Source organism: Choloepus didactylus, chromosome 6 (assembly GCF_015220235.1).
Source record: "Choloepus didactylus isolate mChoDid1 chromosome 6, mChoDid1.pri, whole genome shotgun sequence".
NCBI classification, from domain to species: Eukaryota; Metazoa; Chordata; class Mammalia; order Pilosa; family Megalonychidae; genus Choloepus; species Choloepus didactylus.
The window spans coordinates 142585564-142609750 of record NC_051312.1 but is presented as its reverse complement, the minus strand read 5'-3'; the positions used below and the strand labels follow the sequence as shown (position 1 = coordinate 142609750).

Genomic DNA, 24187 nt, shown 5'->3' with positions numbered 1-24187 from the left:
TTCCCAAAATATGCCAAGCCCAAATCAACATTTGTCCCCAAAATCCTAAAGAATATCCAGGTCTCTATTTGAGACTCTATAAGTTTCACTCACTGAGACTATTTCTCAGAAACTTAAATTATCCAAAGTGCAACAGATGTGGGAAATGGTTTGGTGGCTCCCTAGAAACTTAAGTATAGATTTACCATATGAACCAGCAATCTAACTTCTTGGTTATATACCTAAAATTACTCAAAGCAGGTACTCAGATTATTTGTACACCGGTGTTCATAGTGGCATTATTCACAATAACCAAATGAGGAAAACAAACAATGTCCATCACAGCTTATTGGGCAAACAACATACGGTATATTCATGCAATGAAATTATTCTTCTGTAAAAAGGAATAAAGTTCTGATACAAGCAACAACGTGGATGAACCTTGAACACACTGTGTTGGGTAAAATCAGTCAGACACAGGAGGACAAAAACTATATTATCTCACTGATGTGAAATAATCAGAACATGCAAATTCATCGAGTCAGAAAATAAAATACAGCTTATCAGGGGCTGAATGGGGGGAGGGATGGGGAGTGAAGGCTTATTTGGTAGAGAGTTTATATTTGGGATGATGGAAAATTTTGGTAATGGATGGTGCTAATAGTAGAACAACTTTGTGAATGTAACTAACACCACTAATTATATATTTGGATTCTAGCTAAAAGGGGAAATTTTAGGTTGTATATATATTACTAGAATAATTGTTTTTTATAAATAGGACTTACAATATAAACAGTGGACCCTAATGTAAACAATGGATTATACCTCATAGTAAAATACAGTAGTATTTTTAATCCATTATAACAAAGCTACCACACCAGTGCAAAGTGTTAATATTAGGGAAAACTGTGTGTATGAAGGGGGTTTTATGGGAACTCTTTATTTTCTGCATGATTATTCTGTAAACCTACATTATCTACAATAAAAAAAATGAAAGGGACAGAATGGATCAGTAAATCTCAGAGTTGGAAGTGTACAAAGACATCAGTTTGCGCATATCCCTAGCCAATGTTTGAGTCCCCTCGGGAATATCTCAGACACGGAGTCACTCCATTTCCACTTAAATCTCTATTTCTGGATAGCTCACAACTCTTTCAAGATGATTATTTTTTTTAACAGATCTAATTGCTGGAACAATTTCTCTTCCTTAAATTGAGAAAAATCTTCCTCTCAATAACTGTCTCTCATTAAATCTGTGTGTCCTGTGGCAAAAACTATCACTTCTACAATTAACCCTGAGTCCTTCTATTTGAAAGCTAATCATCCCTCAATATCTGTGACCAATCTCTGTCCACTTATCATGCCTTCTTTTATTTACGAAACTTTTTATGACCTGATATTATATTATGTATTTGTCTCCCTGCTATTTGTCTTTCTTCACAACTAAAATCTAAATACCATAAACACAAGAACTTGGTCAATTTTGTTCATCTCTTTATCAACAGTCTAAGAAATATTGCCAGGCAGGTACTGTGCATCTAACAATATTTGTTAAATAGATGACTAAGAGAATGAAAAAGTAAATGACTTTATGATTTCAACTCCCTTCTCCATCAAAGACAGACTCCTCCGAATATACTTCAAAGTGCCAATTTCCCCCTGAAAAGCAATATCCCATTGAATACATTATTTTCAAATGGAAGTAGTCTAATCAATATAGTATAAATGATGACAAGAATCTTCTCATGTTAAATACTAAAATGTAGCTAAAGCAGTCAAGGTAACTAACGTTTAATGTAGCTGTAATCTTTACTTATATTGACTGTTTTAACTGAAAACAAAACAGAAAACTTTGACTCTCTCCTTTTTGTCCAGAAATATAGAATCTGATGTTATCTGTGTGAATTTTAATCTCATTAACCGTGGCCATGTGGATCATGATTCTGACATCTACCACATTAACTGCTTTTCCATCTTCACAGCATCTGTAAATGTGATTTAAACTTCCTCAATATTCTCATTAACTCATTAATGAATACCAGAATTACTAAAGCAATATATTGATTCCTAGTTACCTCATGCATATACTTCTAATAGTGTAGACTCCCTACTATATTAGATGCTGGAATAATGTCCCAGCATGGGGAACCAGCAGCAGGACTGCGTTTCTGTTCTGTGGAAGAGTTGGATCCCTATACCAAAGAGAAATGGTGATTATAGGAAAATTGCAGGGTATTCAAAAATGCAGAGTGTGCACAAACTGGGGCTCCCACAGTGGGCAGGAAAGAACAACAGAATTCAGGGAGAAATAAAACACTTGCATCATTAAAAGGATTATTCTGATACAAAATCATGGAATTAATTCAACTCTCCAGATTGGAGCCATGGTCTATTAGACTTGAGGCTGGGTAGTCACAACCGAGGCAATAAGGGACTTCAGTACAGTTAATACCGATCTTTATTGAATGTGCTTAAGTTGTTTGCAGGACTAGCCTACATCTTTTCCATCTCTTACCCTACCCTTCACCCTAATCCTAGTTCTCTCTCTCTTGCTCACTCCCCCACTCTCCTTGGAGCACATTCATTCACACACACACATAGTGCTGTGCTCTGTCATACTGCTGGTGAGTTACTCACATGAACATCAATATTATCACTCTAGATATCACACTCTCCTCTCCCTTCTCTCTGATACAGCACAATATGACCTGTGATGCACCACATCCTTCCTTTCTTTTCAGCCAAAAAGTCTTCTTGCCTTGATGTGGTTGATCTCTTAAGTTGTTCAGTGCTTTTTTGTTCCTCATCTCTGAAGTTTTCTAAAATTCAAAGAATGTAAATGGAAACAGCTTCTCTCCTGCTCTCTTCTGCTGTTTTACTATTTCAGGAATACCAGCTTCCCCAGAAATGCACACATATACACCACAACTTATCTGCAAGTTGTTTTTCATATTAAGCACTATACTATGTCCACCCCACCTCCTCGCTGCTCCATCTCAGCATCTTGAAGCCTTTTGCACTGAAAAACAGCTCCTCCTCTCAAAAAGTTGAAAGTCAATTCTCTTCCTACCATCCAGAAATTTTGACCCAATTAACATTATCCCTTCTCAAATATAACCCTTAAATCACTTTCTACATTTCAGTGCACTTTCAGAATTAATACATTCAATATATTCAGTTTTAGCAGTTGCAGCCAGCCAAGTTGCCGCTTCACACCAGTGCAGTGAATCAGCCAATAAGCAACAATGAGATGTGTGGAGGTCCCTGAACATGGAAATATTTTATGTTTTTTCTTCCATTTTTTGAAATGAAGTCTCTGACACTTGGGGAAGGCCTAGTTCTTCTTATGAAAAGATGCCCACCTGATTATGTCAGACCCACCTGACCTCCAGAATATTTTTACTTTTGATTAACTCAAAATTGACCATTTTGTGACTTTAATTACATCTGTAAAATTGTTTCACAGCAGCATCTAAACTAGTGTTTGACTGAATAACTAGAATAAAAGTATGTGTGTGTTACAAAAGAAAAATACATATATATATATATTCTTTTTAGATTTACTTTTCCTCCCTTTATTGATAAATCATGTTTCTCTAATACATAAAATATTCCCAAAGAGTATATTGACTCTCAGAAATTCTTAGTGTTTGATAATCTCAAAAAAAGTCTCAATAATTCTCAAGGATAAAAATATATATATTTTTTTATAAATAAGAATGAATTCCTCTGGAAAAGAAAAAGATAATTACACAGAGCCCCTGACAAATTTTTATGCACTCATTTTTTCTTGCTCACCAGGAGAATCTCTGTTACCAGAGGACTATACTCCCCCAACCACCTTCCTTAGTGCATTTTTTACATCCTTGTTCCTCAGGCTGTAGATCAGGGGATTCAGCATGGGGATCACCGTGGTGTAGAACACAGAGGACATCTTCTCCTGCTCCATAGTATTGTTAGAAGGGGGCTTGAAATACATGAATGTTATAGACCCAAAGAAGATTCCCACAGCTGTGAGATGGGAGCTGCAAGTGCCAAAGGCTTTGGACCGGCCCTCAGTGGAGCGAATATGGAGGATACTGGAGAGGATGAAAGCATAAGAGAGGAGGACAGCCAGGGTAGGTGCTAAGGTATTAACTCCTCCAATAATAAACAGCAGTATCTCATTGGTGTGGGTACTAGAGCAAGAAAGAGCCAACAGGGGCAGAATATCACAAAAATAATGACGGACAATATGAGACCCACAGAAGGACAACATTGACATGAGGGTAGTATGGACTGTGGCCCCAAACAAACCCAGTAAGTACACCACAGCCATCACTGTGGAACAGACCCTATGGGACATGACAATATTGTAAAGCAGGGGGCTACAGATGGCAACATAACGGTCATATGCCATGGCCGTCAGAAGATAACCTTCTGCAATTACAAAAATAAGGAAGAAATAAAGCTGAGTCAGGCACTCCAGAAAGGAAATCATGTTCTTCTCTGACACAAAGTTCACCAGCATCTTAGGAGTAATGACCGTGGAGTAGCAGAAATCAATGAATGACAAATGACTGAGAAAATAATACATTGGAGAGCGAAGTTGAGAACTGACAGAAATTAACAAGATCATGCCCAGGTTCCCCACCACTGTGACCACATATATTCCAAGGAACAGGAGGAAGAGGGGCAGCTGGAGCTCTGGCTGCTTGGTTAACCCTTCAAGGATAAACACAGTCACTAAAGAATGGTTTGAAGTGCTCATTTCTTGAAAGAGATTATCTGTAGGAAGGAATAAGGGAAAAGAGGGATATTAGAGTTATTTTCTGATACCAAAGAAGGACGTCCCTTGTCTCAGTTGGTTCCATTTCTGATAGACTCATCTGTCCTGTGACTCATTACTTCCCTGTGATCCCTTAAAGCTTAAGAACATAGACCCTGAGCACAGCCCAGAGCCTTGGGTCCACCCAGCACTCTCAAGCACTCCTCGGTAAGTCAGAGTCTCAGAGCCCCTTCATCTTGCTCCCAGGTTTATGCCTCTTACCTGGGGAGAAAGCACAAACTTTCTAGACCTAAGTAATTTTCACTGATACCATGTAAAAGAAGGTGCTCACCCTTTCTCTAGGCAAATATCATTAGAACTTTTAGACTTGAACCCACATTTCAGTTTCCCAAGACCAAGAACTATCTTTGTCCAACATGGCCTCCACTCTAACTCTGATGATATAATAAAAGCAGTCTATTTCTATTTCCCATACAATCTACATGAGTCAACATAAATTAACACTGTCTAAAACTAAGCCCTTAGAAACGTAAAAGAAGTCTATAAAGAGATTGTGGAAGAAAAGAAATTATAGGAATGTTTTAATTAATTGAGATTCTTAGTGTCCCACATCTGTTCTCTGGATAGTAAAGGCCAATGGGCCAGGACATTCTTCTTTTCAAGGTGGATGTGGTTGTCAGAAAATGTGGTGCTAAATGCTCCTGTCCCAGAAAAAGCAAAGAAGCAGGGGTTGGTTTTTAGGTGTAATACATGAACCATTAACAAATCAGTGCTTCCCTCCCTGCCTTTCCCCTGCTGTCCGTCATTATAGGCCAAGCTCCCACTGACCTTTCTCTCTCACCATTCCTAGATAAGAAGTGGAGGATTTCTCTTGTTCTGACTTCAAGTTTCCCTAATGCCTAAACAGTCAATTCAGGAGAAACTGTTTAATATATTTGGTTGAAACATTATATATTACCTCTGGAATCAAGTTTGATAAGTTTTCATTGGGTTCTGTTGAGTAATACATTTGAGAGAGAAAACTTTCAACATGTGAATCATGAAGCTTGATGTGGTTTTAAATTCTATTTTCCTAAAATGAGAGCAAACGTCAATGGAGAAAAAAAATCCATACCTAGAGTGATATATAGTTTACTTTTGTTTTTCATGCATCCAGTGATCATTTTTCATGCTCACAAACAAAAATTGCTGATAACTTATTGCAATAACTTTTCTTCTATATACTTTCCACAATATCCTAAGGGTGCTCAATTCATGCACTGATTTAAAGGCTAAATTAGTTATGATATTATTATTTCTAAGAACACATTAAAAGAAAGCTTTCTTACTGAATTCATGGTAGTACTGTAAAGAAATATGGAGTCAAAATTGCCTGGATGCAACTCTGAGTTGCTCAATTAGCAATGTCTGAGGGATATGACCATGTTCTGACAGATGCTCTGAACTATTCCAACAAACAATGGGAATCAGTCTTAGGCATCGCATCTCTGTTGCTCTTACTTAACCCAACACTCCATGCAAACTCAGCATGCAGAGAGGCTGAAAGAAATGCAGGTATTTGGAAAGGGGGATGGAGAAACTGGGCATTCTTGGTTGAGAGTCATCTAGTAGCCATCCCAGCTCTTAGAAAAGCTCACATATAAGCTGAATGTAAATTTCCTTTTTATAATTGTAAATAATAGCAAAATCATTACCAGTGGGAAGAATCAGAATCAAAGCAGGCCAATCTCTCTGTGACCGTAGAGATGTTTCTGCTGACTTTGAGTTTGAATTTGCTGATCTGCCAGAGTAAGCAAAACCCATTAGGTTATGCCTTGAAAGAGCCCAATAGATTGAGGAAAGCAACAAATATGAAGTAACAGTTCACTTATCTGGAGATATTTATGTAGTAAATTAAAATCTTCAGTGTTACCAAGAATTTGAGTATAAGTAAAACTGATTTAAAGGAATCAATATAAATATCACAGTGTCTGTTTGTTTAAGTTTGTTCACTTATCAGTTCACATTGGTTTTGTCTTAGAGGCATGTCATCATTTTTCCCCCCTTTTTTAGAAAATTTTAACAACCTGGAAGCAATCAGAATGAAAGCAAGAAATTTAAAAGGTAGTGAGGACATGAGAAAATTGTTAAAGCAAGCCGATAATAGCAAGAAAAGCAGCATATAGTTTTACAGCAACAAAGGAGGCTTTCAAATAAGTATAAAAGTCAGTAAAAAAAAAATCCTCATTTGCATAGGTACCTAGGTTCCAGGATATTTCAATGTAAGAAAACACACACAAAATAACCCATGTGTATAAAATGATTGTCCACATCATCAAAAGGACATTTATTTATTTTCAAAATCTTCTACTCAGAAAGGCAAGGGAGGGTGAAATGCAATTTTTAAATTTCCCATCAACCTAATTCAGTAAAAAAGGGACTTTAAAGTTAAGCAAGAATAATAAGATATTTAAGTATGTAAAATTTCACTGAAAACAAAATGTTTGCTGACCAGATTAAAGTGAAAATAAATGCGTATTATCTGCCAAGGTCATACGCTTCTCTGTGGGGAGAGAACAAGGCACTGCTTTTTTCCACTTCCAGTGTTGCTCTCCCAGGGCTGGTGTCCTACAATCCTACTACTTTAATGTAGCCAGGATATAAGGCAGAAAAGTGCCAGTTCCAATCTTCGGGAGGCATAAATGGCTATCCAAGGAAAGGAGCTGGTTGCTTGTATTGTCACCTTTCAAGGATATAAGAATCCCGCCCACCAGATCCTTCACTGAGTTGCCCACAAAACATTCAGGATTTAAATGGGGGTGGAGGGAAATGTATACTTAATTACAATTAAAAAATTAAAATTTTAGAGTTTTGCTTCTTTTATTTAACAGAGGACTGTCATAGGGCAGGTATTGGTCTGTTATTTTCTCCTTCTGGAAAGATGAAATTTAATAAAATTTACCTAAATGAATATGTTGTCAACTCTAGAAGACAGAGTAATAGTTATTGGAGAAACCTCATTCCTCTCATTTCTATAGTGTAACTTCATCCAAGACACAAGAATAAAACTGGTGAGACATCAGAATCTCAAACACAATTGGGAACACAGCTGTCCCACTGGGCTTTGATAAAGCTGGTACTTTTGCCAAAAAAAAAAAAAAAATAGGATTCATAAAGTTCTTTTGGTTAGAAAATGTGGCTTCATTTTCCATAGGATTAGAACACTATGGAAAGGAGCTATATCTCTGCTTGTTACTTTATCCAAAGCAAACTTACATTTGACTTTCATCAGAACAAAAGTTTTATTAATTTCAAATCTACTCCTTTATGACTGTAACATAATATATATGGAAAAGCATTCTATTTGAAGACAGAACATAAGAGCTAAAAGCATGAATCCACTAAAAGTGTAGAGCCTGTGTGACTAGAGCAAACCATCTATCCTCTCTGGATCTTTATTTACTCATCCATATAAAGGGTAGTTATGAAGATAGAATGATCCTTAAGAAGTTTTGCAAACTGTAAACCACTATGTAATGATCAGTTACTATTTTAATAATTTTTTCCATTTATAAAATATTTTCTGAGTTTACTTTGTCTGATTTACTCCAGAGCTCTCCAAATTAGCAGGTAAGGACTCAAGGGACATGTATGAGAACAAAGATGCATCTATGTGTTGCACAAGAGCAGGAGAAAGCAGTTATTTGTAGACAGTAGAGCACTCTCTTTCCACTGGAAGAGCAAAATGTTAGAAAGTAATAATTCAAGAAGCACAGAGGTCAGGATATTTCTGGGGTCCCTATACTCACTTGGGAAGAGCTATCAAGAATTGTGTGTATTTTAGAGGCTATAAACCATCAGACATTTTGATTTAGATTTAGGAGGTGAAGCCTGTTAACCAGCTGCTGCTTTGGCAATGTCAATTCTGTTCCTGCCCTCTCTGGAAGAGCTGCGGCAGGAACTTGCTCCAAAAAGTACTGGGGCAACATGCAGATGACTTTATTAAATGCTGTCAACATAACCGAGCATGTTTGACCATACCACATCTAAGATATTCTTAAGAACTTCTTAAACTTTCACAATGAGGGTGAAAGACCCAGTTGCAACTTACATGTGCAAATTTATTCCAGCATTTGCTAATTGTGTCTATCACTGGACACCACTTAACTAGCAAAAGCCCATCTGAAAAGAAAAATCTTCCAGGTAAGCTAACATAACCGATTTCAGCATAAGTAGACATTAAAATGTCGGACACTTCAGGACTTGTTTGGTTCACCATGATATATAGAAACAGAGATCCAGAGAAGGGGGAAATCAAGTCAAGTAAATTAAGTCATCCTGTGTAAACACAGAGAAAATAAGTAAAAAAAAAAAAAAAAATTACATAAAATTCAAGATTACTTTTTCCCAGGCAAAGTTTTTCAGAGCAGTTATTTTATTCAGTCATTTAAAAATAAATAAATAAAATCATAATACCTTTCTCTCATGAGGAAAATAGTTTTACCTCTCCAGCATCATACAGTGTTAAGAGCTTGCTCCCTGGAGCCAGTATATCTGGGATCAAATCTTCATTTTGTCTCTTACCAGTTGTGTAACCTTAAGCGAATTGTTACCAATGATTCCTCCCACAGTTTGTCTCTGCCACTGACCCACAAGTACTTAGTATTGGCATATGGTCCCTGAGACTTGCTAGTGGGTCCCTCTTCCAGGCCATGCACCCCCTGGTCCTCTGTTGAGGGATGACTGTGCTATGTCACAGGTGAGTACCATCCCCCCAGGGTGGTTCTGGGCTGCTGGGCTGTGTAGGGAGGCTCCCAGTCTGCTGAAATGATGGCTGAATGGGGCTTTGTTAATTCACACTGCTCCACCTTCCCAACTCTGGGACAACCAGCTGAGGGTGCAGGGAAAGCTAATGTCCATGCCCAGTTCTGTGGTGTGTGCATGTTATTTGAAGCACTTCCATCACACTGGGTTGTCTGGGGCAGCTCTGGGCTATGGGGCTGGTGACAGGCAAGAGTGTTTCCTGTTCACCAGGATGATGGCTGTGAGCAGACACCACCCTTTTCTTGGGAAGTTATGGTGTTTAGTGAATTTTCTCAGCCACTGGATTATTGCCTTTTGTCTCAGAGCTCTCTTAGTTCTGCTCTTGACTTGACCTGCCCAAATTGCAAGTCTTTGAGGCTTTCTGTATTGGGCTTCTTGGAGTAATTGTTTTAGAAAAAGAAAAAAAAAGATAAAAAAAAAGCCCTCCTCACAGATCTAATGGGTTATTGAAATGCTAAGAGGCAAAGCAATTAGGGCCATTAAGGAAAGATCCAGGGGGCAGAGAGATCAGTTTTTCTTCAGGCTTTGCATATGAGCCTCAGGGCCTGAGCTCTGCCCTTCCCCTTTCTATGTTCACCAGAACTCCAAAAATACTCCGCTTTTATTTTGGAGTTTTTCTTGCTGTTTTTTGCTATGCCTGTCTCCTCTCTGCTGGGCTAGCTGCTCTCAGATTCTCTAGTGTCTGGTCTCAGTCTGTCTATGGTTGGAGTTTGGATCAGTAGAATGAGTTTCTGATAAGAGCTGCTACTGCAGTTCTCCCTTCTCCTTCCCAGCGCTGATGGCCCCTCCTCCCACGGGACTGAGCCTGGCAGGGAGGGGCGTGGGTCCCCTGGCCACAAAAACTTACAGATTTCACTGATCTCAGCAGTTCGACGTGTTCATGAGTGTTGTATGAAGTATGCCCAAAGTCAAATTGCTCTGCGGTGTCCAGTCCACGCAGTTCCTGGCTTTCTACCTACTTTCCTGGAGGAGTAACTAAAACATACAGCTCACCAATCTGCCATCTTGCCCCCGTTACCAATGATTCAATGTCTTCATCTGTAAAACCTAACTCTCAGGATTTTTTTAGGATTAAATGAGCATACAGAAGTTAAAAAAAAATGGTTCATATTAAGTGCTATGTAAGTATTCGATATTACTGATCTCATATCTTGAAAAATGAATGATTAATTAGAGCACTTAAAGACAAGCAACTGAAACATCCTTGGGGCTTCTTCTGTGACCTGCTGAGAAGTTCATATCAACTTACCTCAAAACATTTACCTTCAAAAACTGGGGTCCTAACTTTATTTTGAAATGTTGAGATGGGGCTTAGAAATATACAACAACTAATTCCCAAGGGATTTGAAATCTCTCAAGATTCAGGTCTCTGCGTATTATACAGTTAATGAAAAAGCCAATTAGAGCTTCCAATGAGCTCAGAATGATGTCACCACCCACAGGATTGGTTTCTGTGAGTAAAAATAATTAATTAACTCTACTTTATCCTTATACGACCCTTTAAAATTCATAATTTTAAATAATTTTGGCAACATTATTCTTTTTAATCTTCTAGACAACTATATGAAATCCTCAGAGAAGTGACTGTCATCTCCATATAAAGATTAAGAGAGTTTAAATTACTTTCCAAGGTTGACCAGTTAATAATTGGAGATGCCAGAATTTTTGTATTCCAATACTGGACTATTACTGAGTAACCATAATTAATGAACTACTGACACATACAACATGGATGAATCTTAAAAACATGCTGAGTGAAAGAAGACAGAAGCAAAAGCATACATACTGTATGGCTTTATTTACATAAGGTTCTACAACATGCATTAAAAATATCTGATGATGGAAATCAGAATGGTGGTTGCCTCTAGGGAGGTTTGCAGGGATTCAGTAAAAATAATCATATCTCCATAGGGATGTGTGTCACACAGATAAATGCATTTATTAAAATACCACATTGTATACTTAAAACCTTTGGATTTCACTATATGTAAATCATATTTCAATATGATAAAACAACTGATGAGAGAAAGTATAATTCTACAGAAGTTGTCACAGCTGGGAGTTAAACAGTTAAATCATGTAATGTCCTTATGCCTGTGTAGTAGGGAGGTGATTTTTCTAAATCATTATAGAAACCTACACTTTCTGTGTGATAACAGAAAACAGTCTTTCCTAGTTAAGAAATAACAGTTCTGATCACATCCTGAATTTGGTTAATGTAATATTTCTCTAAGCAAATACTAGCAATTCTTTTTTTTTTATTAATTTTATTTTGAAACAAATTCAAAGTTATAGGAACAGTTGCAAAAACAATACAAACCCCATACACAGAACTCCAGCATACCCTGACCCCCCTCCCCTGATACCCCAATCCACCAACTTTAACATGCTGCCACACTGCTATTTCTTTCCCTCCCTCCCTCCCTCCCTGTCTATCATCCATCATCTATTGCTCTGTTTTCTGAACATATGAGAGCTAGCTGCACACATCCTTGAACAAACACTAGAATTCACATATACTGTTCCCATGAACAAGAACATTCTTTTATGCAATCCCATTAAGCGCAGCTAAGAAGTACAAGAGATTCAACATTGATACAAAGCTTACATTCTACATTTCCTTTTTATTTTTTTCCTTATGTCTCAACTGTGTCCCTTTGAGCCTCCTGTCTTCCATCCTCAGATCTCATACAGGGTCATCCTTGGCATTCAATTGTCATCTATTTAGACTGTCTTTTTTTTTCTGTCAATTGTGGAAACATATATACAGCCTAGCTCTTCCCATTCCACCCCCTCCCTAGCATTACACTAGTGGGATTAATCACATTTAGAATGTTGTAATGCTATCTCTTTCCCACCATCCATTACTAGAAATTTCCCTTCACCTCAAACAGCAACCCCACACTCCTTTCTTAACTCCCCATTGCCCCTACCCCCATTTCTCTTAACCCAAACTCTACTTCTCATCTCTATGGTTATATTCTCTGATAATTTATTTGTGTTTACTGTGGGGCTTAAAATTAACCTCTTAAATCCATATCAATCTTGTTTTTCTTTGATACCACCTTCACTTCAATTGGGCACATAAACTATGTTCCTATACTCCTTCATTCCCCCACCTTTATATAGTTGTCTAAAATTACATATTTTACATTGAGTTCAAAACCACTGATTTGTCCTTAGAGTTTGTGTATTTTTTATCATGTAGGAAGCAAACAGTGGAGTTATAGTTCAAAAATTATTGACTTCTATTTGTATTCCATTGTGTTTGGAGAATGTTCTTTGAGTATATTCAATTTTGTTTTTTAATTTCTTGAGGCTTGTTTTATGTCCCAGCATATGGTCCATTCTGGAGAAAGATCCATGATCACTAGAGAAAAATAAGTGTCCTGGTGATCTGGGATGTAAGGTTCTACATATGTCTGTTAAAATTCTCTATATCTCTTTCTCCTTCCTTTGTTTCTCTGTTGGTAGGGCTCCCTTTAGAATCTAAAGCAGGGCAGGTCTTTTATCGGCAAACTCTCTCAGCATTTGTTTGTGAGAAATTTAAGCTCTCCCTCAAATTTGAAGGAGAGTTTTGTTGGATAAAGATCCTCAAACATGTTAATTGGCTTGTTGTGTTCTCATTTTAATTTGCCTTGAGACATTTACTGATTTCTCTTGTAATTTCCTCCTTGACCCACTGATTGTTTAAGAGTGTATTGTTTAGCCTCCATATATTTGTGAATTTTCCAGCCTTCGTCTTGTTACTGATTTGCAACTTCATTTCATTATGATCCGATAAAGTCCTTTGTATAATTTTGATCTTTTTAAATTTATGGAGACCCAGGGTTCTGGTTTGTTAGAACTGCCATTATGCAAAACACCAAAAATGGATTGGCTTTTATAAAGGGGATTTATTGGGTTACAAATTGACAGTTCTAAGGCCATAAATGTGTCCAAACTGAGGCATCAACAAGAGGATACCTTCACTGAAGAACAACTAATGATGTCTGTAACACATCTGTCAACTGGGAATGCTCGTGACTGGTGTCTGCTGGTCCTTTGCTCCTGAGTTGTATTTCAAAATGGCTTTCTCCAAAATGTCTCTGGGCTTCTGCCTTCACTCCTCTCAGCTCCTGTGCATCCTTGCTTCTTTCCCCCATGGCATTTGTCTGTAAGCGAGTGGCAGTCCTCTCTTAGCTTCTATGGGGCAAATTCTGGACTTCATCTTTTAGCTTAGCATCTCCAACCATCTTTCTGTCTACATCTCAAGCATTTCCAAGCATCAGCATCAGTGTCAGCTCTTAGCTTCTCCCAGAGGCAAAGTCTGGACCACCCATCCTAGCTTCTCTCTCCAAAATCTCTCTCCCAGCTTCCCCTCTTACTGGACTCCAGTGATCTAATCAAGACTCACACTGAATGGGTTCGGTAACACCTGCATGGAAATAATCCAATCAAAAGGTCTAGCCCACAGTTGGGTGAGTCACATCACCATGAAAAACTCAATTAAAAGTTTCCACCCTAATCAAAAGACTACTAAGTATGCCCCTACAATACTGCATTAAAGAACATGGCTTTCCTGGGAGACACGATATATCGAAACCGGCACACCTACTTTATGACCCAACATGTCGTCCATATGGGACCAATGAGCACCTGAGGAAAAATGTGTATCCTCCTTAAACAATCAGTGGGTCAAAGAAGAAATTGCAAGAGAAATCTGTAAATATCTTAAGATGAAGGAAAACAAGAATACAACGTATCAAAACTTATGGGATGCAGTAAAGGCAGTGCTGAGAGAGAAATTGATAGCCATAAATACCTTCATTCAAAAGAAAGAAGGGCTAAAACCAATGATCTAACTGAAGAAGTGGAGAAACTGGGGAAAGAACACCAAACTAATCCCAAAACAGGCAGAAGGAAAAACAACAACAAAACAAAACAAACAAGACTAGAACAGAAATTAATGAAATAGACAATTAAAAAAATAATACACAGAGTTAAGAAAACCAAAAGATGGTGCTTTGAGAGGATCAAGAAAATTGACAAACCCTTAGCTAGAGTGAAAAAGACAAAAAGAGAGAAGCATTAAGTTTGATGTATGTGTATGACACAGATAGAGAATATGAAGAGACCATTCTAGCCCCAGTGGGGAGGGAGGTGGGGGGAGAACAGGACTATCAGATAGATGTAAGGATGGTCCTTGGACTATAGAATTTCCAGATACTCAGTCATCATATAAGGAAATATATAATGTCAGAGAAAAGCTACAATAATATATGTGGATTAAGGCCTTTTGCATTAGTCTAATCTGATGACATCAGAATAAATCTTCACTTTATGCTTTCTGAGTTCTCTACCTGAAGGTACACGCAGAAGCAGACTTTGATTCTAATACTCAGGGAAGGGGCTCCACACAGATATGTTCCTGGAACACCCAGAGGATTAGAACCCACAGAGGACAGCAACAAGGTGAGAAGGAAAATAAGAACACTTGACTCTGTGGGATTAGAATATTTTACTTAAAATTAGTTTAGGCACAATGTATAAAAAAACATAAACACATATTCTTCGAGTTTAGAAATTCCTGCCATTTTTCCTCTTAAGGAACTGCTTTGGATTTTTTTTTCTAAAAACTCCCTAGTTCACATAAACAAGTTTATTTGATGCCATATTAAATGTCATTTTTCTCTCAAAATAGCTTTTTCACAAAATAAATGTTATAAGCTCATTGTAAAATAATGAAAACAATGCAGAAAAACTGACGAAAAGAGGTGAAAATTGCACCAATTTGTATTACTCATTTTTAACCCTTAGGTTAATCATTCATTTGTACATAGACACACTTTCATGATAACAGAAAAGTAAGGCACCAATATTCAAAATCTTTCTCCTGCTTCTACCTGCTTTGAGAATTCTGTCTTTGCCTGCCCGTCCCCAGCTCTAGAATCACTGTGTGGGTAAGGAAAGAATTGGAGAAGCAAGGAAGGAAACATTAATGGAAAATGGAATGGGCCAAGAAAGATAAACTACTATCGAAAATAAAATGAGGAAAATAAAAAAGAAGTTACAGAAAGAGTTCTGATTAGGAAAAATTAGTGTCAACATTGACTAAGAGGAGGGCTTTTGGGGAGTCTGATGAAAGGAATATGAAATAATACGGGGTTGCTGTCATGCGTTGGATGTATTGAAGGATAAAAGCTGGGGTGTATTTTAAAAAGTGCCAGGTGAGTGTGCATGTTGTAAGCATGTGTTTTAAGTAAAATCTAGTATCTTCCTTTGGGTGCATTATTAAAGTGTTAGATATAGAAAAGACACAAAATCTTTGGAAAGTTTTTGGTTGTTTTGTGGGGTTTTTTGTTGGTTATTTTTTTTGTTTTGTTTTGTTTTGCTTTTGTTTTGTTTTTTACATGAGACAGTCTGTTCTGATTTGGAAGGACCAAAAAGACACTCTAGTTCATTCAAGTTTTGGATTTCATGTGTCTTCAGTTTTATTCAAAATTACAAATACATGGAAGTCAAACAAAAACTCTTAATGAATGGGTCAAAGAAGAAACTGCAAGAGACAACAGTAAATATCTTGAGATGAATGAAAATGAGAACACAGCATACCAAAATTTATGGGATGCAGTGAAGGCAGTGCTGAGAGGGAAATTTACAGCCTTGAATGCAAACAATAAATAAGAAGAAAGAATTAAAATCAAAGCTCTAATTTGCACACCTGGCAGAAAAAGAACAGCAAACTAATCTCAAAGCAAGCAGAAGGAAAGAAATTACAAAGATTAGGAAAAAAAATTAACTCAAAGTGGATTACAGACCTAAATATAAGATCCAAGACTATAAAGCTCCTGGATGAAAATGGAGGAAAGAGATTCTGTGGTTGGCAATCATTTCTTAGATGTTACACCCCAAGGAGAGGCAACAAAAGAAAAAATGAGATAATGGGACATCCTCAAAATTAAAAATTTTAAGCATAAAAGGACTTTGTCACGTAAGTGAAAAGAAAACTTTCTCAATGGGAGAAAACATTTGGAAACCACATACCCAATAAGGGTTTTATATCCAGTATATACAAGGGTTTAGTATCCAGAATATATAAAGAAATCCTATAACTCTACAATAAAAAAGACAACCCAATTTAAAATGCGGAAAATGACTTGAATAGACATATCACCAAAGATGATATGTAAAACGCTAAAAAGGATATGAAAAGGTGCTCCACATCACTATTATTAGGGAAATGCAATGACAATATCATTTCATACCTACCAGAATGGACACTATTAAAAAAAACAAAACTACAAACAAACAGAAATTTACAAGTGTTGGAGAGGATGTGGAAAAATAGGAACCCTTATTCATTGCTGGTGGGAATGTAAAATGGTGCAGCCGCTGTAGAAGACAGTTTGGCAGTTCCTCAGGAAGCTAAGTAATCTGACTTATGTTTTAAAAAATGAATGTGGTTGTTGTGTTGGAAATAGATTGTTGGGGGCGTTGGATAACTCTGGGAGCTAATTAAGATGTCTTTGTAGTAATTCAGTAACATTGGTCTCTCAAGTCAAGGTGGTAACACTGAAGCTCATAAGACATGTTGAAATGTGGAAATACATGCAGATATATTCTTCATTTTAAGACATTTGTTTGGCAAAATTCTTAAGCAAACCAGTAGACTGATAGGTTAGGAAAAAAATATAGTTTAAATACAGGCAATAGACATTGGGTCAGTATCCATTATGTCCTACAATTGCACCAAGAAGTGAAAAAACAACCCGCAGAAAAATAGGAAAAGGATATAAATAGACAAGCAGCAGAGGAGCAAATTCACATGGTTTATAAGTTTATGAAAAGATGTTCAAGCTCAGGATTAGCAAGGGGAATGGAATTTATTTACATCTTTCAGATGGACAAACCTTTAAACAAAACCAATACCCTTGGTGGTAGAAATGGTGGGAAAAGGAAAGGTAGCTTCATACCTTGCTTGTGGGAATGTGAATTATGACCATTGAGGAAACCAAACTAAGCTGAAAGACAATGTTCTGGTAATTTATCTCTCTGAAACAGAAGTACTGGTATATAAAGGTGTATGTGTAATCATGACTTTGTCAGCATTGTTTTTAATGGTAGAAAACTGGAAAGGGTGAATTTGTATCAATGTGGAGACTACAATGTTGAATATTGGAGAGATTTCAGTGAAGTATTGATAAATGACAAAATCAAGAGGTTGAAAAATCTGTACTTTTAAAATCCAGATAAAAGCCCTATAAATACAATTGGTTGGATGACCAAGTCAGAAAACATGGGAGGGGGTGTGCTACGTCATAAACATGAATAACTGGGGGTGATGGGATGGAAAGTTGCTGAATAGATTAAAGCTAAAATATTAAATCTAAAGATTAGAAAATATGCATATATGTGTGCTATAAATTAACATTAAATATATATAGGAAGGTGTGTGTACATCTTATATGCTTTTGAGAGGTATTTCAATTAAGTTGTTTCCTAGGTGTTAGAGATTATAGCTAAAAGTCAAACCAGCACTATTAGAAGGAAAAAAGATTTCTACCTCTTTTGCCCTAAGGGAATAGGCAGTACTTGATGTGAAATTTTAAGTAGAATAATGAGCCTCCAAAGGTACCCCGATAAGAGCATGTTCATCTATATACAGACAATTTCATAATTCTGTCTTCCCTAAAGGATCTGAATTATGGAAGGGCTCCTAGGTAAGATTCTACATTAAACCCCTGAGACCTTGATTCTCCCAAATAAATAACTTACATCATTCTACCTGTTACTGCATAGAAAACAAAGGGTGTTATTCAGATTCCATTTTATAGGTTAATGATTACCTCGAGAAAAAATCATAATTAAGTGTCTTGATCTTTATCTGAGTGACTCTCAGAAAAATTCAAAGACTGAGATTTATAAATGCCCTGAGCCTCTCCACACAAAAGGAAAAGGAGAGATTTTAATTCAGAGCTAATACTTTGAATAGCAAGTTGTTTTCCTTTGGAAAACAATGGTGGAGAGAAAACCAGGACAGTTCTGATGCCTCTAGTTGGAAGAAGGGTGAGCACTGAATGCTTTGTGTTTTTATACCCTTCAAAACCCAGAGCTATGGAGAGTTAATGGACCTTTCTGCTTTCTCCAGTTGCGATCCTGAAGGTGGATGGTTGAAGGGTCTATATGGGAGGAAAGTAGAGGTTAGAAGTAGTGCTGGGCTTGCAATGCCTCCATTCCCTCTGTCCCTTAGAGCATTTCCTATGAAGAAGATCCAGGTTCCATTCCTGGTTTAGCGCCTTTTTGGTTTGCATCTTCTGGAAGCCAAGGGCATCTCTGAGTCTGATTCCATAACTGCTATGGCCCGACTGTTTATGGTCCCCACCCTATGCAGCATCTAATCTGGATTGGTGGCCAGTACAGGGTAGCTGAAGCAAAGTGAGTAAATATAACAACCATAAACTAGAGTTAGGAAGGGAATAAAGTTCATTAATGGCAAATTTAAGGAGAGAAAAAGATGAGAAATCCCTGCACTTCTTCCCCCTTTGTCCCATCTCTCCCAGTGTTAGCTGGTGCTCTGCTCATGCCTCCCATGCACCTGCCCTCCTTGTCTGAGCAGAGCCTGATCCAGCTCTGTGTAATAGTTAACTCCAGCTAAACCTCTGGGCTTCTTGGCTCCAGGAAGGGATAGGATATGGTCTTGCATAAGAAAACTGTATTCTACCTCAAATGTGACCCTACTTTCCTATCTTCACAGATTCCACTGGAAGAGAATGGAAATTGGAAACAGATCATTAGTGACAGAGTTTATCCTTCTGGGTTTAACAGAATACTCAAGACCGAGCTCCCCCTCTTCTTCCTCTTCCTAGGAATCTACATTGTCACTGTGGTGGGCAACCTAGGCTTGCTCACTCTAATTGTACTGAATCATCACCTCCACACTCCTATGTACTACTTCCTCTTAAATTTGTCCTTTATTGATCTATGTTATTCTTCTGTCATCACCCCAAAACTGTTGATAAACTTTGTATTAAAAATGAACATCATCTCCTATGGAGGATGCATGACTCAGCTCTTTTTCTACTGTTTCTTCATCATTGCAGAGTGCTATGTGTTGACAGTGATGGCCTATGATCGCTATGTGGCCATCTGTAGGCCCCTGCTTTACATGGTCATCATGTCCCTTCAGGTCTGTTCTTTGCTGGCTGCGATTGTGTATGTGGTGGCATTCATTGGTGCCTGGGCCCACACGGGGTGCATGCTGAGGTTGACCTTCTGTAATGCCAACACCATCAACCACTATATGTGTGATATCCTCCCCCTCCTGGAGCTCTCCTGCACCAGCACTCACATCAGTGAACTGGTAGTTTTCATCATTGTGGGCTTTGCTGTTGGGCTGCCCACCCTCACCATCATTGTCTCTTACACTTTCATCATCTCTACCATTCTCCACATTCGCTCCACTGAAGGAAGGTCCAAAGCCTTCAGCACTTGTAGCTCACATATTATTGTTGTTTCTATTTTCTTTGGTTCAGGAGCATTCATGTACCTTCACCCTTCTTCTGTTTTGTCCATGGACCAGGGGAAAGTGTCCACTGTGTTCTATATCATTGTGGTGCCCATGCTTAATCCTCTGATCTACAGCTTCAGGAACAAGGAGGTTAAAGTTGCCCTGAAGAAAAGCTTGAGCAGAAAAACATTTCCTGAGTTGAAGCCGTATTAATTACGATAAGAAAACAGGTTTCTCTTTATCTTGTTTTGTTTTCCCCTTACAGACAGAAGTGAGGTATAATGGAATCAGCACTGGATTTAGAATCCGAAGTCCTGGGTTACAGCTCTGAAATACAGGTGCATGATACTATCAAGATTTTCTGGAGGAATAAGTTAATGCAGATGAAAGTGTGTAGGACAATATGGGGCCTTTTTCACTTACACACTTTCCACAAGCTCTCCCGCAGTCTGAACACCCTTCTATACCCTGTCTTTTTTCTTGCTCAATCTACCCATCCTTCAGTGATAAGTTACCAAGAACCTCTGGGAAGTCTTTCCTTGACAGAAAGACCACATTTGAAGACCTTCAGGTATGTTTTAATGACATTCTGTGCCCACCCTATAGTGCCTACCTCACTATACTGGAATTCCTTTTCTCCTTCAATACATCCTCCACCTAAATGTGGGCAGAAATTCTGTATTGTTCACCATGCATCAGTTGCACCTAACACTGTCACTAATTCCCTGACTTGGAGCAAACACTTAAATATTACATTTACACTGTGATTCTACTATCTTAAATTATGAGAAAATTTTAAGAAACTTATTTGCAGGGAAAAGGTCACTATTATACAAGGGAGTATGTTGTTTAAGAAAGACACAGTTTTTCCACTTTGGCTTTTCAAAAATGGTGAGGGAATCACTTGAGAATATTACAGAGTATATGTGTGTGATTCACTCATGTTTTCTTTTGTCTACTATTCTTTGAAGATACATCTTTCTCAGTGAACAATACTGCCTTCTCCATGGTTACATTATATATGTTTTTCTTTTCTAAGAACACTATCATTACTAGTTCCTATCCCTATATATTATCTAATAACACTTCATATATCAGCTAAAGGGAAGCCCTGCATCATCCTTCCTGCAACATTTAGACGCTCTTATTTTTGTTACCCAGAGTGGAACAGTTTGTCCTAACATGAACTAAATGTCACAATAATTACAGTTTTCAGATTTTTGCAGTTGTCTGATTGTCTGTCTTCCCCGTTAGACTTTAAATACTCTCAGGGCAGGACCCACATGTATCTTATTCACTATTATTCACACTGCCAGTGCTTAGCATAGTATCTGGCACTTAGTAAGTGCTCAGTAAATATTGAAGGAATAAAAAAATGCTTAGTGCTATAACATTACATTTTGGGGGAGAAAGAGGAGATGTTTGGACAGAAGAGTTATTCAGTGAGTTGTACCACTTCTCCTTTCTAAAATGATTTTTGTAATAATTTATTTTCATCAGGATTTTTCCCACATCCTTCCTTATAGCACAGTAATAGAAAACAAGCTTTGTTTGCTTTTAATGAGGTTGTTATTTGTGTATATTAGAAGGGCAGACTTCTCGAAGCAGAGCAGAGCAGTGGGGAAGCTCATGGTAACTGATGTTGAACCTAACTGGGTTTGGATTTCAGCTCTGTCATTTGTTAAATATGAAACTTTGAAAAAGTTACTTATCCCTTCAGGATCTCAGCTTCCTCCTCTCAAAATGAGGATAGTATCTATTTCAAATTTTTATGACTATTTTTATGACTATTGTAATCCACTTGTTTTGCATTCAAGCTAACGTAAATGAAGTACAGTTCTGGATTTGCCACTATATAACAGAGCCATTTTCCATTCAGATTAATAACTTTCAAAATAACAGGTTTGGATGTTTGATTCATTTTTAAAATCTTGTGTTAACTGTCTTAATTTCTTCATTTATACAATAATACGTCTGGGATGAATCAAAGATTCACAGCCTGGCTATGAGTCAGAACCATCCAGGGACTATATAAAATGATGAGTCCTTGGTGTTGTTTCAGACCTACTCCATCATAACATGTTTTGGGCAGACCTCATAAATGTCATTTAAAGAACTTTTCATCACAATATGACATTACTGTCTGAGTGACTGGTGATTTGGAACTTCCCATAATATTCTGTGATTCTAAAAGTATTATAGGCAGAGGGGTGTGTGTGGTACTTGCATATTTTACTGAAAAGGAGACTTACTGCTGTCAGAAAAGTCAATAAATAAATTATTAAGTTTAAAAAAGGCAGTGCTAAGTATTGTAGTGTTAAATATTGGAGAGTGGTTGGGTGAAGTAAGCATCAGATCATTTTCTTTGTATTGAAAATCCACAATTATGGCAAGGGAAGTTTCATGGAAATGGTAGAAGCATAAACTTGATTGCAGTTGATTAGGGAGTGGCAGAGAAGAGAGCAAGTAGGGAAAATATGCATAGCTTACTCATTCAAAATATAGTAGAATAATAAACCCCTGGAAAAACAGAAAGCCCAGAAATAATCCCACATACCTATAAATATTTAGAATATAAAAAAGAAAAGATTGCATTTCCAATCAATGATGAAATGGTAGATCATTTAATAAATACTGCTTGGGTGATAGGCTTGCTATTAAGAAAAAACATATATCGCTAAGTAACTATTCCACATACAAAAATAAATTCCATGTGGATTAAACAATTAAATTAAAAATGAAACTTTAACCATAAAAGATCTAGTGAATATACATGTGAATATTTATCTAATCTCAGGCAGAAGGAAAAATAAAAGGCAAAACATTTTTAAACCAACAATGATAAATTTCTATCAAGGCAGCAATAACAAATAAAAAACATTAATTTCACTCCCTGCTGTATGGTGAACTAGATACTCTGGTGGACCATCTTGGTACAAAATAGCTATGTCCTACATAAAACATAATATTCATTGAATTGTGTGCATGGGATATATGGTAAATGCCCAAGGACAATAAGAAAGGAAGAAGGAAAGGAGGAAGGAATAAGAGAGAGAAGGAAGGAAAGAAGTTAGAGAAACTTAAAAAAAATCACTGAAACTAGAGCAGCTGGATTCAACTCAGACTAGAAAAATTTGAAGAAATTACTTAGAACCTAACTCAGAGACACTATAAGATAGAAAATATGAAAGAGGTTAAAGATTAGTGGAGTTAGGATGGTTAGATCTCATAATTGTCTAATTGGAGTCCTAGAAAGAGAAAATAGAGAACATGATAGAAAGAAACTATTTGAAGAGATGATAGCTGAGGATTTTCCCGTACCAATGAGAGAGATGTGAATCTTCAGGTACAGGCTTATATAGCAGGAGCAGAGCAAATGAGGGGACATTAATAGGTAAGAAATACAAAGGTAAAGGGGAATGAATGGGCAGATCATGTAGAGATGCAGGAAACACAACATGGATGAGGCAGGGAAAACAGAAATAAATCCATTCTTTGACATATTATTGATACTGTAGAAAAGGAAACAGCAAGAAAATAATCTAAAAGTGGACAGAGAGGAGCCAGATCACTTTGAAAGGAATTACAAAGTGACATATCCTCTTAAATGTGACAATAAACCAGAAAGCAGGAAAATAATTTACCCATGCATTTATTCATCCATAGGGCAAATGTTTATTATTCCTTACAGTGTTTTGGCAGTAAAGGTATACAAACAAATAAAACAAATCCAAATCTCTGCCCTAGCCTGCCTACCATGAGCAAAACAAATAAAATACATGTCAATTATGTAATATAAAATGTGGTAACAGTGGAAAAAATGATTGTGTTGTCTAATCATGATGAAATCTTACTAGAAATCATTTGCAAAAAATACCCTTTTCTACATTCATAGATTTAAAAATTAATAATGATTCTAAATAAACTATGGGTCAAAGTGAAGGAATACTATGAATATATTTCATATCAAAATGAATGGGATGCAGCAGAAGTAGGGTATAGACAGAAATGAGAACCTTGAATATTTGTCACACAAATAAAATGTATAAAATTAGTCAGTTGGAAAATGACAAAGGAATAAATAAAGTAAAAATAGGAATAAACTAAAGGAAAAATAAGTGGAGATAATAGAAGTTATTAATAAAGAA

The 24187-nt window shown here is 37.1% G+C and overlaps 2 protein-coding genes across 2 annotated transcripts; one reads left to right on the top strand and one right to left on the bottom strand.

Annotated features, from left to right (window-relative positions):
- Nucleotides 1–3802: 3802 nt before the first annotated feature.
- Nucleotides 3803–4729, bottom strand: LOC119537429 (olfactory receptor 8D2-like). The gene has a single exon (XM_037839875.1). It carries the CDS (start codon nt 4727–4729, stop codon nt 3803–3805), a length of 927 nt encoding a protein of 308 aa, XP_037695803.1.
- A 14573-nt stretch (nt 4730–19302) lies between these two features.
- Nucleotides 19303–20252, top strand: LOC119537386 (olfactory receptor 8B8-like). The gene is given in 2 exon segments (XM_037839860.1): nt 19303–19357; nt 19360–20252. Coding segments are annotated over 2 exon segments (948 nt in total).
- The last annotated feature ends 3935 nt before the right edge of the window (nt 20253–24187 follow it).

What these genes read in the sequence shown, in the direction of transcription:
- LOC119537429 (XM_037839875.1), bottom strand. Translation starts at nt 4,729, where the DNA reads ATGAGCACTTCAAACCATTCTTTAGTGACTGTGTTTATCCTTGAAGGG.